General features: G+C 45.7%; 1 protein-coding gene across 3 annotated transcripts in view; it reads right to left on the bottom strand.

Annotated features, from left to right (window-relative positions):
• LOC148152030 (microtubule-actin cross-linking factor 1, isoforms 6/7-like) overlaps positions 1–15,710 on the bottom strand; it is an 86,928-nt gene extending 71,218 nt beyond the window's left edge. For all 3 annotated transcript variants that reach the window (XM_087993849.1, XM_087993853.1, XM_087993859.1), the window contains exons 1-5: positions 14,841–15,710; positions 12,167–12,333; positions 9,617–9,779; positions 7,902–8,056; positions 7,507–7,581 (exon numbers count right to left, since the gene is read on the bottom strand). In XM_087993849.1, coding sequence (XP_087849975.1) covers positions 7,507–7,581; positions 7,902–8,056; positions 9,617–9,779; positions 12,167–12,333; positions 14,841–14,967 — 687 coding nt within the window. In that variant the 5' untranslated portion in view covers positions 14,968–15,710. The remainder of the gene's footprint in view (positions 1–7,506; positions 7,582–7,901; positions 8,057–9,616; positions 9,780–12,166; positions 12,334–14,840) is intronic.
• Positions 15,711–15,953: the final 243 nt, after the last annotated feature.

Here is a 15,953-nt window from a genome sequence, read left to right as displayed (position 1 = left end):
ACAAATTCACCTGCACCTCCACACACATCATTTACTGCATCCGCTGCACCCGATGTGGCCTCCTCTATATTGGGGAGACAGGCCGCCTACTTGCAGAACGTTTCAGAGAACACCTCTGGGACACCCGGACCAACCAACCCAACCGCCCTGTGGCTGAACACTTAAACTCCCCCTTCCACTCCGCCAAGGACATGCAGGTCCTTGGCCTCCTCCATCGCCAGACCATGGCAACACGACGGCTGGAGGAAGAGCGCCTCATCTTCCGCCTAGGAACCCTCCAACTACAAGGGATGAACTCAGATTTCTCCACCTTCCTCATTTCCCCTCCCCCCACCTTTTCTCAGTCCCAACCCTCGGACTCAGCACCGCCTTCTTGACCTGCGATCTTCTTCCCGACCTCTCCGCCCCCATCCCCTCTCTGGCCTATCACCCTCACCTTGACCTCCCTCCACCTATCGCATTTCCAACGCCCCTCCCCCAAGTCCCTCCTCCCTACCTTTTATCTTAGCCTGCTGAACACACTTTCCTCATTCCTGAAGAAGGGCTTATGCCCGAAACGTTGATTCTCCTGCTCCTTGGATGCTGTCTGACCTGCTGCGCTTTTCCAGCAACACATTTTTCATCTCTTTTGAACAACCAAGGGGACGTTTATAAAGTGCACAATCAGTAACGTGATGGACGGTGTCAGTAACAGAGCAATCAAGCAGCACCTGCTCAGCAATAACCTGCTCAGTGACCTGCCCAGTTTGGGTAACCCCAGGGCCACTCACCTCCTGACCTCATTACAGCCTTGGGTCAAACATGGACAGAAGAGCTGGATTCCATAGGGGCGGGGAGAGGGACAGCCCTTAACATCAAGGCTGAATTTGTCTGTGTGTGGTATCAAGGAGCCCTGGCAAAACTGGACTCAGTGGGTATCAGGGGACAAACTCTCCACGGGTTGGAGTCTACCTGACACATAGGAAGATGGTTGTGGTTCTGGGAGGTCAGTCATCTCAGCTCCAGGACACCTCTGCAGAAGTCCCTCAGCATGGTGTCCTAGGTCCAACCATCTTCAGCTGCTTCATCAATGACCTTCCCTTCATCATAAGGTCAGAAGTGGGGATGCTCGCTGATGATTGCACAATGTTCAGCATCATTCGCAACTCCTCAGATACTGAAACAGTCCATGTTCAAATTTTCATTCATTCATAGCGTCTGGGCATCACTGCCGAGAGCAGCATTTATTGCCTATTCTTTGTTGCCTTTAAAATGCAACAAAATTTGGACAATATCCAGTCTTGGGTTGATAAGTGACAAGTAGAATTTGCACCACATAACTGCCAGACAATGACCACCATCAATGAGAGACAATCTAACCACCACCACTTGACATTCAACGGTATTACCATCACCGAATCCCCTACTATCAACATCCTGGGTGTTACCATTGACTAGAAACTCAACTGGACTCACCTCATAAACACAGTGGCTACAACAGCAGGTCAGAGGCTGGGAATACTGCAGCGAGTAACTCACCACCTGACTCCCCAGAGCCTGTCCACCATTTACAAGGCATGTGTCAGGAGTGTGATGGAATATTCCCCACTTGCCTGGATGGGGGCTGCTCCAACAACACTCAAGAAGCTTGACACCATCCAGGACAAAGAATCCACTTACTTGGAACCACATCCACAAGAATCCATTCCCTCTAACTCCCTCAGTTGCAGCAGTGTGTACTATCTACAAGATGCACTGAAGAAATTCACCAAAGATCCTCAGACAGCACCTTCCAACCCCACGACCACTTCCAACTGGAAGGACTAGGGCAGCAGGTACATGGGAACACCACCCCCTGCAAGTGCCCCTCCAAGCCACCCACCTTCCTGATTTGGAAATATATTGCCATTCCTTCACTGTCGCTGAGTCAAAATCTTGGAATTCCTGCTCTCAGGGCATTGTGGGTCAATCCACAGCACGTGGACTGCAGTGGCTCAAAAAGGCACTCACCCCCACCTTCTCAAGGTCAACTAGGGATGGCCAGTCAGCAATGCCTGTGTCCTATGATCTTGATAAAGCAGCTGAAGATGATTGGGCCTCAGACACTACCCTGAGGAACTCCTGTAGAGGTGTCCTGGAGCTGAGATGACTGACCTCCAACAACCACGACCATCTTCCTATGTGTCAGGTAGACTCCAACCAGTGGAGCCTCCTCCACTGCCGCTCCCTCACCACCCGACGCCTGGAGGAAGAACGCCTCATCTTCTGCCTCGGAACACTTCAACCCCAGGGCATCAATGTGGACTTCACCAGTTTCCTCATTTCCATTCCCCCCACCTCACCTCAGTTCCAACCTTCCAGCTCAGCACCATCCCCATCACCTGTCCTACCTGCCAATCTCCCTTCCCACCCATCCGCTCCATCCTCATCTTCGACCTATCACCCCCATCCCCAACCCCATTCATCTATTATACTCTTTGCTACCTTCTCCCCACCCCCACCCCCCTCCCATTTATCTCTCCACCCTGGAGGCTCCCTGTCTTCAGTCCTGATGAAGGACTTTTGCCCGAAACGTTGATTTTCCTGCTCCTTGGATGCAGCCTGACCTGCTGTGCTTTGCCAGCACCACTCTAATCTAGACTCTGGTTTCCAGCATCTGCAGTCCTCACTTTTGCCTTTTTCACTAGACCAATAGTCCAGAGACCCAGATAATGTTGGATTTTGAATCCTGCTATTAAAGATGATAGAATTTGCATTTAATAAAGAAAATATGGAATTAAGAATCTAAATGATGACCATGAAAACATTGCCAATTGTTACAAAAGCTCCATCTGGTTCACTAGTTTCCTTAGGAAAGGAAATCTGATGTCCTTACCCAGTCTGGCCAATATGTGACTCCAGACCACAGCAATGTGGTTGATTTTGAGCTACTCTCGATCATACTGTGATCACTCATCCCTAAAAGTTTTTTTACAAGTTTGTTAATGAGCTGTTTAAATAAGCATGACCTTCAGTTGGCTTCTCAACACACTTCTCTCAAACTGTGTATAAACCATTGCAGAAACGTGTGCTTTACTGCGTTAGTGCTCAGTCAATTTACTCTATCTATTTGCAGATTGAAGTTACCCAGGATAACTGTGTGGACTATGCTACATGCTTCTCCTGTCTCTAGGTTAATACCAGGCCCCACACTTCCACCACTGTTTAGTGGCCTAAAAATAACTCCAATCAATGTCCAATGCCCCTTGCTGCTGCTGAGTTCACCCAAACAGATTCCACACATTGTTCTTCTGATCTGAAACCCTCATCATTAATGAACTGATCCCCATCCCTAACCATAAGTGCAAATCCACCTCCTTTTCCTCCTTGTCTGTCCATTCTAAATGTCAGACCCTCTTAAATATTCAGTTCTCAGTCCTGTGTACAGGGACCAGCATTCTGGCAGGCAGGTTTTCTACTGCAGCACCGCTACATTTAAACTAAGTAGCGGGGAGGAGGGGACAAACTGGATGTTTAAAAAGGAAATTGAAGGGAAAGTTAGAACAAGAGAAGTCAAGAAAGACAACTGTATCAACGAGGCAGAAAACTCGGAAAGGGATCATGCTGTAAAGTTGAGTGAAATAGGAGTTGATGGGAAGGGTGAGGACAGTAACAAATTAAAAATACTATACATGAATGCACAAAGCATTAGAAATAAGATGGATGAGCTTGAGGCTCTTTTGGAAATTGGCAGATACGATACTGTGGAGATAACTGAGACGTGGCTTCAAGTGGACAGGGCCTGGGAAATGAATATTCAAGGCTACACGTGCTATCGTAAGGACAGACTGACGGGCAGAGGGGGTGGGGTGGCCTTGTTGGTAAGGGAGGATATTCAGTCCCTTGCGCGGGGGGACCTAGAGTCAGGAGATGTAGAGTCAGTGTGGATAGAACTGCGAAATACTAAGGGTAAAAAGACCCTCTTGGGAGTTATCTACAGGTCTCCAAACAGTAGTCTGGATGTCGGATGCAAGTTGAATCAGGAGCTGAAATTGGCCTGTCGCAAAGATGTCACTACAGTTGTTATGGGGGATTTTAACATGCAGGTAGACTGGGAGAATCAGGATGGTATTGGGCCACAAGAAAGAGACTTTGTGGAGTGCCTCAGAGATGGATTCTTAGAACAGCTGGTGCTGGAGCCGACCAGGGAGAAGGCAATTCTGGATCTGATATTGTGTAACGAACCGGATTTGATCAGGGACCTCGAAGTGAAGGAGCCATTGGGAAGTAGTGACCATAATACAATAAGCTTCAATCTGCAATTTGAGAGGGAGAGGGTACAGTCGGAAGTGACAATATTTCTGTTGAATAAAGGGAACTATGGAGCTATGAGGGAGGAGCTGGCCAAAGTTCAATGGTGCAATACCTTAGCAGGGAGGACCGTGGAGGAACAATGGCGGATATTTCTGTGTATAATACAGAAGTTGCAGGATCAGTTCATTCCAAAAAGGAAGAAAGATCCCAGGAGGAGGCATGGGCGGCCGTGGCTGATGAGGGAAGTTAAGAAACATATAAAGTTAAAAGAGAAAAAGTATAACATAGCTAAGATAAGTGGGAAAACGGAGGACTGGGAAGCTTTTAAAGAGCAACAAAGGATTACTAAGAAGGAAATACGCAGAGGAAAAATGAGGTACGAAGGTAAACTGGCCAAAAATATAAAGGAGGATAGTAAAAGTTTTTTTAGGTATGTGAAAGGCAAAAAAATGGTTAGGACTAAAATTGGGCTCTTGAAGACAGAAACAGGGGAATATATTACGGGGAACAAAGAAATGGCAGAGGAATTAAATGGGTACTTCAGATCTGTATTCACTGGGGAAGACACAAGCAATCTCCCTGAGGTAACAGTGGCTGAAGGACCTGAACTGAAGGGAATTTATATTTGCCAGGATTTGGTGTTGGAGAGACTGTTAGGTCTGAAGGTTGATAAGTCTCCGGGGCCTGATGGTCTGCATCCCAGGGTACTGAAGGAGGTGGCTCGGGAAATCGTGGATGCATTGGTGATTATTTTCCAGAGTTTGATAGATTCGGGGTCGGTTCCTGAGGATTGGAGGGTGGCTAATATTATACCACTTTTTAAGAAAGGTGGGAGAGAGAAAGCAGGAAATTATAGACCAGTTAGTCTGACCTCAGTGGTGGGAAAGATGCTGGAGTCTATTATAAAGGATGAAATTACGACACATCTGGATAGTAGTAACAGGATAGGACAGAGTCAGCATGGATTTATGAAGGGGAAATCATGCTTGACTAATCTTCTGGAATTTTTTGAGGATGTAACTCTGAAGATGGACGAGGGAGATCCAGTGGATGTAGTGTACCTGGACTTTCAGAAAGCTTTTGATAAAGTCCCACACAGGAGGTTAGTGAGTAAAATTACGGCGCATTTTTTGGGGGGCAAAGTACTAGATTGGATTGAAAATTGGTTGGCTGATAGGAAACAAAGGGTAGTGATAAACGGCTCCATTTCGGAATGGCAGGCAGTGACCAGTGGGGTACTGCAGGGATCCGTGCTGGGACCACAGCTTTTTACAATATATGTTAATGATATAGAAGATGGTATCAGCAATAACATTAGCAAATTTGCTGATGATACTAAGCTGGGTGGCAGGGTGAAATGTGATGAGGATGTTAGGAGATTACAGGGTGACCTGGGCAAGTTAGGTGAGTGGGCAGATGCATGGCAGATGCAGTTTAATGTGGATAAATGTATGGTTATCCAATTTGGTGGCAAGAACAGGAAGGCAGACTACTACCTCAATGGAATGAATTTAGGTAAAGGGGCAGTACAGAGAGATCTGGGTGTTTTTGTACACCAGTCAATGAAGGCAAGCATACAGGTATAGCAGGTAGTGAAGAAGGCTAATAGCATGCTGGCCTTCATAACAAGAGGGATTGAGTATAGAAGCAAAGAGGTGCTTCTGCAGCTGTACAGGGCCCTGGTGAGACCACACCTGGAATACTGTGTGCAGTTCTGGTCTCCAAATTTGAGGAAAGACATTCTGGCTATTGAGGGAGTGCAGCATAGGTTCACGAGGTCAATTCCTGGAATGGCGGGATTACCTTACACTGAAAGACTGAAGCGACTGGGCTTGTATACCTTTGAGTTTAGAAGACTGGGAGGGGATCTGATTGAGACGTATAAGATTATGAAAGGATTGGACACTCTGGAGACAGGAAACATGTTTCCGCTGATGGGTGAGTCCCGAACCAGAGGACACAGCTTAAAAATACGGGGTAGACCATTTAGGACAGAGATGAGGAGAAACTTCTTCACCCAGAGAGTGGTGGCTGTGTGGAATGCTCTGCCCCAGAGGGCAGTGGAGGCCCAGTCTCTGGATTCATTTAAGAAAGAGTTGGATAGAGCTCTCAAAGATAGTGGAATCAAGGGTTATGGAGATAAGGCAGGAACAGGATACTGATTAGGAATGATCAGCCATGATCATATTGAATGGTGGTGCAGGCTCGAAGAGCTGAATGGCCTACTCCTGCACCTACTGTCTATTGCCTATTGCTGCCCAGTTTCTGTAATGACAATTAGATCATGCCCAAATATCTCTATATGTGCCTTCTGTATGTCTACCTACACATGTACCAGTATCTGGTTGGCATTGGGACAGAGTATTGCTGACGAAGAGGCTGTCTATAACTGGATGTGGCTACGGACAGGTAAACTGTATGACCTTTTGGGGACACGGGGAGGAGAGAGTTCGAGGTGAGTTTGATCGGATACAGCAAGAAAATGTACTGGAACTACTTGAACTCATAGTGAAAATCCTCTGAGAAACTCAACTCAACTTGCACTTTAGAACATAGAACATAGAACATAGAAGAATACAGCGCAGTACAGGCCCTTCGGCCCTCGATGTTGCGCCGACCCAAGCCCACCTAACCTACACTAGTCCTCTATCCTCCATATGCCTATCCAATGCCCGCTTAAATGCCCATAAAGAGGGAGAGTCCACCACTGCTACTAGCAGGGCATTCCATGAACTCACGACTCGCTGAGTAAAGAACCTACCCCTAACATCTGTCCTATACCTACCACCCCTTAATTTAAAGCTATGCCCCCTCGTAATAGCCAAATTAAATTAAATTTGCCAAAATTTAATGTAAGAATCAGCCCATAGTTTTACTTTCACCCTTTTTGCCCAATAAATTTGTTATTTTGGTGAAGTAGAGCCTCTTGTGAAGATTCTGTGCCTGACCACTATCATAAACAATAAGAAAAAATAAAACTTATAAATGAATGAACAATAAACCAGGAGTTGACCATTCATCCCCTCAACCCCTGCTGTTCCATTCAACATGATCATCACTGGTTTGATCATCACTGCAAATCCACATTCCCACCTACCCTCAATCTTCACTTGTGAAGAATCTCTTCACCTCTATTAATCCCATTCTCACTCTGGGACCTGATTTGTTGAGTATTACAATCAGCTCATAAACAATATAAAATGGTACACAGAGCCAGGAGAAAGCAGTACCTACCCGGTATCTGTTTGCACTGATCTGTTCCACCTGGAATCGCGGGGCACAGTTACATTCAGCAACCTGGCGGCAAACCTGCAAGACAGATGACTCAGCACTGAATAATGGAGCATACTGAGAGAGAGAGAGAGAGAGACAGGCTGTAGTCAGGGAAAGGCCTGGGATTGAAGTTCCGGGAGGACTCCAGGGCACAACCATCTGAGCTGGTGGGGATGGCTGTGAGTATGGTTGAGCTCTGGGAAGGGAATAAAGAAGGCTTTTATGTTCAGTGAGAGGCCTAAGGGAAAGGCCTATCCCAGAAAAGGCAGTAGAAAGGAATCTAAAGGACAGCCTAATAAAAGGCTTATTGCTGTTTCAAAGGTCGCAGATACTGAAAAGTGAACATTGTCTCTCACCTCATCTTCAATCCTGTCTTCATCCTCAGTTCTCCGATGGTGGTCTCTGCTCGGGTGTAGTGCATTAGCAAACTCGTAGTAATCAATGAATCCATCACCATTCAGGTCAAAAATGGCAGCAACTGCCTCCATCTCCACGGAGCTCGTGGGGAATTCTGGCCAAGTGCAGGGACAGATGTTTAGGATCATGCCATTTCTTTCCACAGAACCAGAGAACAGTTAAAGCCCAGGAGAAAGCCATTCAGTCCATCTTACGAACTCTTATCCTCCTGTGACCCTGCACATTGTTCCTTTTCAGCTCAGTCAGATTGTTCAAATTTCTCACAAGCATGGACCCCCATTACAGTTTCTATCTGGGACCTGATGGGTGGGTGAGTGAATTTCAGAGAATTTACAATGGATCGCAGGGAAAAATATAATTCCTAAGGATTAAATGATAATATAAATGAATACTTAATAAGAATGAAAGTTCAAAACTGCCAAGCAGCAGAGCCAAGAATGAGGGGTGTCATAATAGTAATGTCACTTGTTATATATTTCTATATGGACTATGAGAAACTGGAATATAAAATGCAACTTCAGGAACATTTATCATGTGATGTCTTGGACATGAAAAGACTGAAAATCAAAGGAAGCTTTTAAAAAAAAAGATAAAATTGTATTTATGGCCTTAATGTCTTAACAAACAAAGTTTCGGAAGAAATTATAGGATCGATGCTGCCACTGCCAAGCAACAGGTTCTGGACTGTAATTTCTGTCTTGCCACAGACATGGAAGCTGTTGGGAGTTAAAAGAAAGCTGGTGTGAGAGAAATTCCTCTCACTTGCTCTGTCTCTCACTGTCTCAGTCTACTCTACTGCCAACTCAATCAAAGACCTGGGTCTAACTGCCCGGCTACCTGAACTGAGGATCTTCAGTGCCTGAGGATTCAATCAGGCACTGACACTTTGGGAGTAATAGGGTGGCGCGGTGGCTCAGTGGTTAGCGCTGCTACCTCACAGTGCCAGGCACCCGGGTTCAATTCCCATCTCGGGCAACTGTCTGTGTGGAGTTTGCACATTCTCCCCGTGTCTGCGTGGGTTTCCTCCGGATGCTCCAGTTTCCTCCCACAGTCCAGAGATGTGCAGGTCAGGTGGATTGGTCATACTAAATTGCCCGTAGTGTTCAGGGATGTGTAGGTTAGGTTCATTAGTCAGGGGAAATGTAGAGTAATAGGTTAGAGGAATGGGACTGGGTGGGATTCTCTTCGGAGGGTTGGTGCGAACTTGTTGGGCCGAATGGCCTGTTTCCACATTTAGGGATTCAATAAAATTAACAACTCCCCTCAGCCACCCTACCCCATCCTGGTCAGAGTCACAACCACCACATGTAAAGGATTAAGAGTTAGAGGTCACAGCCTTAAAGTAATTTACAAAAGAAGCAAAATGATGAGGTAGAAAGCTTCGGAATATGCTGCTTGGAAATGTGGTGGTGGTGGCAGGATCAATTGAGGCATTCAAAAGGGACATTGGATAATTACTTGATTAGAATCAACGTACAAAATTATTTGGAAAATGCAGGAGATTGGCACATAATTAAATTGGTCAGAGAGCCAGTACAGACATCACAGACTGAATGGCCTCTTTCTGTATTGGAACAATTTTGATTTAATTCTGATTTAAACTTTTGAACTGATATTTCTGTGACACATAGAAATAGCCAGATTGTAAACTCACTGGAGTCAAGAACACTCTGTGTAAACTCCTGCTGACTGATTCGTCCATCTTGATCCTTGTCAATATATCGGAAAATGTCCAGCATTCGGAATTTCTTGCTGCTAATCCACTGCAAGTATTGCTTCCTCCATGTGTTAAAGCTGAAGGTCTCCAGAGCTTGGAGCTGAAATTTGCAACATAGATCAATGACTCCTTACTGATTTATTCATCTGTTTTCTTATTTCTTTTATACATAAAACAATTAAAATCAAACAAGAGTGGACCATTCAGCACCTTAAATCTGCTGTCAGCAGATATGGGTTAAACACACTCATGGTCAGAAGGTCAGAGTATTTCCTAACTATTGAGGGGTTGGAAAGTGTAAATGTGCTAAGAGTCATAGGTGTCCTTATTGGTAAGTCACTGAATGTGAGCGTGCAGGTGCAACAAGTTATGAGAAAGATGAATGAATGTTGGCTTTTATAGCAAGAGGCTTTCAGTACAGGAGGAATGGAGTATTGTTTCAATTGTACAGGAGCTTGCTTAGACCAGGCCTGGAATACTGTGAGCCAATTTGGTCTCCTTCTCTCAGGAAAGACGTTATTACCTTAGAGAGGCTGCAGTGAACATTCACCGGATTACAAGACTGCTTGTTTGGAGGAGCCTTCCACAATGTCCTCCTTCAGTATAAAGAATAAATCAGAAACTTGGTTACTGAGCAGTGGCTGCCTATGGAGTGACCAACTCTTGGAAAATGCTATCTGAGGATCTGCACTGATCCTGTGGAGTGACTCTAGCAGCCCCTGAGTCCAAACCCTGAGCTAAAGCAGCTGGCTCATTCATGTAGTCCTCCCAGATATAAAATGTCCTCAAGTTCCCAGATACAAACATAGAAAATAGGAGCAGGAGGTCATTTGGCCATTATGTCCTGCCTCTTTATGGGGAATGTGACACAATCCTTGTTCCAGTCTTACACTGGCTCCTTCCCACAACTCTTGGTTCTGTACATCAACAACTACTTTGGTGCTGCTTCATGCTCTTGCCTAGAATCTTGACACATTTATTCATTTTGCCTCCACTTTCCATTCCTCTATAACTTTTGCATTGTCAATTTCTGATACTTCCCTTCCTTTCCTTGACCTGTCAGCCTCCATTTCAGGGATTAAGCTGTCCACTGCAAAGCCACTGACTCCTAAAGCTATCTTCACTACAGCTCATCATATCCCACATCCTTCAAGAATTCCATTCCCTTTTCCCAGTTCTTTGGCAACGTTGTATCTGTTTGGATGTTACCACCTTCCAGAACAGTGCTACTGACATGCCTTCCTTCTCCGTGACCATGGTTTCCTGCCCACTATGGTTGACAGTTCCCTCGACTGCATCTGACCAATTACCTGTGCTTCCGCCCTTGCCCCTTCCCATCATGCACAGCAGCATGATCAGGTCCCCCTTGTCTTCTCTCTCCATCCCACCAGCCTCCACATTCAAAGAATCATTCTCCACCATTTCAGACAACTCCAGCAGAATGCCCCCACCAAACACATCTTCCCCTCAGACCCTCGGCTGCATTTCGGAGGGATCATTCCCTCTGGGACACCCTATTCCATTTATCAACCACCAACTCCAGCCCCTTTCCCATCGCACCTTCCCATGTAACCGCAGAAGGTGCAACTCCTGCCCTTTCCCCCCCCCTCCCTGCTCACCACCCAAGGGCTGAAGCAGCCTTTCCGGATCAAGCAGCATTTCCCCAGACCCCCTCCGATCTTGTGGATTATATCCACTGCACCCAATGTGGCCGACTCTACATCAGAGAAAACAAACACAGACTGGGTGACCGCTTTGTAGACCACCTCCGGTCTGTGCACAAACATGACCCTGACCTTCCCTTAGCTGGTTATTTTAACACAGCGTCCTGCTCACATGACCACTGTCCTCAGTGTGCTGCAGTGTTCCAGTGAATCCCAGCACGAACTGGAGGAACAGTGTCTCATTTCAGGTTAGGCAGCTCACAGCTTTCGGGATTTAATATTGAGTTAAAACATTTCAGATTGTGAGCCCACTCCCACTCCTTCCCTTTCTTTTAGTTTTACTTATTACATTCTCTGTCACCACCTCACCCTGCAACTCCCACCCCAGTGGAAGTGGCTGCTGTTTCCAGTCTGGCAGTTAGACACACCATTGTTCTGTCTTTCTCATATTCCAATCACTTAATCTGAATTATTTACCCCCTTTCCCCACCCTGCAGCACTCCAACTGTACCTCCCCAAATATAGTATAAATATTGCTTCTCCACACTTCACCAGCTCTGATGAGGAGTCATCTAGACTCAGAACATTAGCTTGTTCTCTCTCCATGGATGCTATCAGACCCGTTGTGACCTACAGCACATTTTAGTTTCAGTCCAGGTTCCAACATCTGCAGTAATTTGCAGTTTAAAAAAAAAATATCCGGCTGTTTGGAACTTGGCCACAAATCAGCCAAAGTATTCCTCAAGTACTGAACAATTGTGAGGGATGGTGTGCCCCCTTGTGCTCTGTATTTGGACCTCGCTTCAAGGTAAACTGTACTCACCTCATAAAGTCTCTGGACTTTCTCTTGTAGTCGGGTCTGTCTGTCTAATGCTCGTGTCCATAACTGCTCCCACTTTCCCAGGAGATGGGCAACCAAAGGGCTCCTGGCATCTGAGGAGTCAGTGCTTTGAGGAAGGTGGGGTTGAGATCTCCAACAGTGACCCTCCCCTGGAACAAAACAGAACAGCACATCAAAAACACACCTTAACATGAGCAGGTTAAGTGTCATCGCCAACACCCCTCCAATGGAACAGAATCACAACGACCTCCTCACCTGAGTGAATATGAATGGGTGGGGGAACGGAAGGCAACAGCAGAGTGGTGCTGTCAACAGAGCATTCACTGAGAAACCCAGAGTAATGGTGTTGTTGACAGAGAGTACCAGCCCAGCATGTTCCCTCTAGGGTGATGGGAAGGAGTAACAAGCCGAGAGAACAATGGCTATCCAGAGAGATTCAGGATAAAATGAAAAGGAAAAGAGAGGCTTTTAGCAGGTACAAGGGGAATAAATCAGCAGAAGCATTCATGGATTAAAAAACGCGCAGGGTGAAGCTGAAGAAAATAACTAGGAAAGGGAAAAGGGGATATGAGAAATCTCTGGCTGACTAAATCCCAAGATAGTCTGTAAGTATGTCAATGGGAAAAGGATTACCTGGCAAGAGTACGGCCCATTAGGGATCAGCAGGGTAATGTGTGAGTGGGGTAGAGCCCATTAGGGACCAGAGGGTAATCATGTGGGTGGAGTGGGGCCCATTAGGGACTAGCAGGATCATCTGTGAGTGGGTTGAGACTGTAGTCCTGGAAAAGCACGGCAGGTCAGGCAGCATCTGAGGAGCAGGAGAATCGATGTTTCGGGCATAAGCACTTCATCAGGAAAGGCTAATGCCCAAAATGTCAATTCTCCTGCTCCTTGGATGCTGCCTGACCAGCTGTGCTTTTCCAGCATCTGCAGTCCTCACTTTCTCCTAATCGGTGGGTGGAGCCAGAGGACATTCGGAGAGTGTTGAACCAATGTTTTATATCCATCTTCACCCAAGAAAATGACAATGGACAAATCATCAGGTTTGGATGGTGTGTCCCAGACTGCTGTGGGAGGCAAGGGGATAGATTACAGGGACACTGACCCGTATTGTTAATGTCTCTCTGTCCACAGGGGAGGCGCCAGAAGACTGGAGAACGTTAAGGTGGTTCCTATATTTAAGAAGGATTGTAGAGATAAGCCAAAGAACTACAGACCAGTTAGCATCTGTTGGAGAAACTTCTGAAGTATAGCGTCTATCTTCACTTGGAGAGGGAAGGCTTGATCAGTGATAGTCAGGACTGCTTTGTCAGAGGGAGGTCGTACTTAACAAATCTGAATGGATTTCTGAAGTGGTGGCCAGGTATCTAGATGAGGTTAGTTGATGTAGTTCACATGAATTCCAGCAAAGCCTCTAACAAGGTCTCACATGGAATTTATCAAGTAGATAAATGCACATGGGATACAGTCCATCAGGTTTAATGGAAGGCACTAGCTTTCGGAGCACTGCTCCTTCATCAGGTGGCTGTGGAGAATAAGATTGTAGGACACCATCCACTTCTCCATAACCACCTGATGAAGGAGCGCAGCGCTCCGAAAGCTAGTGCCTCCCATTAAACCTGTTGGACTATAATCTGGTGTTGTGTGATTTTCAACTTTTACATCCCCAGTCCAATACCAGCATCTCCAAATCTTGGGATACAGGGTCATTGATAAAGTGGATTCACAATTGGCTCAGTTGTTAGGAGCCAGAGGGCGATTACCGTAGGCTGCTTTAGTGGCTGGAAGCCGATGTCCAGGAGTCTGTGCTGGGTCACCTGTTATTCATTATTTATATAAATGACATGGCTGGCTGCGTGGGGGTTGGATTAGTAAATTTGCAGATTACGTAAAGATTGGTCAGGTGGTTAAAATGAGGTTGATGTTTTGAGCTACAAGAAGATATAAACAGGGTGGTCAATGGGCAGCTAAGTGGCAGATGTGAAACGTGGGAGGTGATACTCTTTAGAAGAAGTAATTTGATCAGAAAGTATTCAATGAATGACATGGCACTAGGAAGTTCTGTTGAACAAGGGAACCTTGGTGTGTTTGCACAAAGATCTCTGAAGGCAGAACGGCATGTTAATCAGGTGGTGAAAAAGTCACATGGGACACTTTCCTTTATCAATGGAGGCATAGATTAATAAAGTAGGGAAGTCATGTTGGAGTTGTATAGAACTATGGTGAGATCACAGCTGGAATACTGTGAACGGTTCTAGATGCTATGTTACAGCAAGGATCTGATTACACTGGAGGGGGTGCAGAGGAGCTTCACCAGGATGCTGCAGGAGATTTGTGAGGAGAGAGCATTTAAGTTATGAGGAATGGTTGGATAGGCTTGGGTTGTTTCTGAGTAGAGCAGACTGAGGAATGATCTGATTGAGGTGCATAAGGTTATGAGGGACATGTGCAGAGTGGATAAGGAGCAGCTGTTCCCCTTAATTGAAAGGTCAGCCACAAGGGGACCCAGGTTCAGGGTGAGGTACAGGAGGTTTAGGGGATGTGAGGAAAACATTATTTAATATTGTCAGTGATGTACACATCCCAATGAAGTAATTAGAAACTTGGAAACCCAGCCTTGATCATGAATGAATATGGCATTTCTCAGGACCCTTACCAGGTGAGGAAAGCTGTTGAAAAACCTGACTGTGATCGTCCAGATTGTGGGAAGTGGGTTTCTTTTTTCTCTCGATTTCTGTTTTCTTTCTCATCAATTCATCCAATAAAACCTGCAAGAACAGCATCAGTGACAGGTTATCACCAACAGTAAGCTGGAAACAGGTCCCAGGGGAGCATTCAGTTCATGGTGACATGTTTTGGAATATTACTTGTACTTTTGAGAAATTTCACTAAAGATCCTTAGTCAGCACCTTCAAAACTCATCATTCCTCATTGTCAATTAGGATCTGTAATTTCCTCTGTAAATGACTCAATGACGATTTCTGTTGATGTTAGGATCATTAAACCTTTTTGTTATAACAAACTAATCAAAACAGCCAGACTTCCCCGACCACTCGCATTCATGACAGCCCATAAACTGACAGCCATGCTCAGACAACAACTCACCGGGAAAAAGGACCCGATACCCACCATGTGCACGACTAACGTAATTTACAGGATTCCATGCAAAGACTGCACAAAACACAATATAGGGGAAACAGGCAGACAACTAACAGTCCACTTCCATGAACACCAACTAGCCACTAAATGCCATGACCAGATGCTCCTATTGTCATACACACAGATGACAGGGACCACAAATTCGAGTGGGACAGCACAATAATCACAGCACAAGCCAGAAAGAGAATAGCCAGAGAATTCCTAGAAGCATAGCACTCAACCACGGACTCAATCAACAAGCACATTGACCTAGACTCAGTATACCAGCCACTACTACAAACAACCGAAAGCAGCAGAAACAGACCCAAATAAATTCCAGAAGACTCAGTACAGCCGCGCTTCACAGGAGGCTCCAAAGCCCTGAAGATGTCACCTAGACAGGGGTTAAAAATGTCTGCAAATGAACTTCCCAGGTCAGCGAACATCTCCACAACCATGACAACCGGCACCCTTTACGTAAACCTTCAACTAATCAAAAGATTTGCATCTCTCTGTAGTTTCACACAAACTGCTTCCTTGATATGTTACAATCATGATGTGGCCAGAAGAAACCAAACAAGTCTGAGTTGATTATATTTAACAAATAGCCTGTGTTACAAAGGTAGAATTG

Source organism: Chiloscyllium plagiosum, unplaced genomic scaffold (genome assembly GCF_037043375.1).
Source record: "Chiloscyllium plagiosum isolate Xiang-an unplaced genomic scaffold, Cpla_swu_hap1 HiC_scaffold_2, whole genome shotgun sequence".
NCBI classification, from domain to species: domain Eukaryota; kingdom Metazoa; phylum Chordata; class Chondrichthyes; order Orectolobiformes; family Hemiscylliidae; genus Chiloscyllium; species Chiloscyllium plagiosum.
The sequence above is the reverse complement of the archived record's forward strand: the minus strand, read 5'-3'. Positions and strand labels throughout refer to the sequence as shown.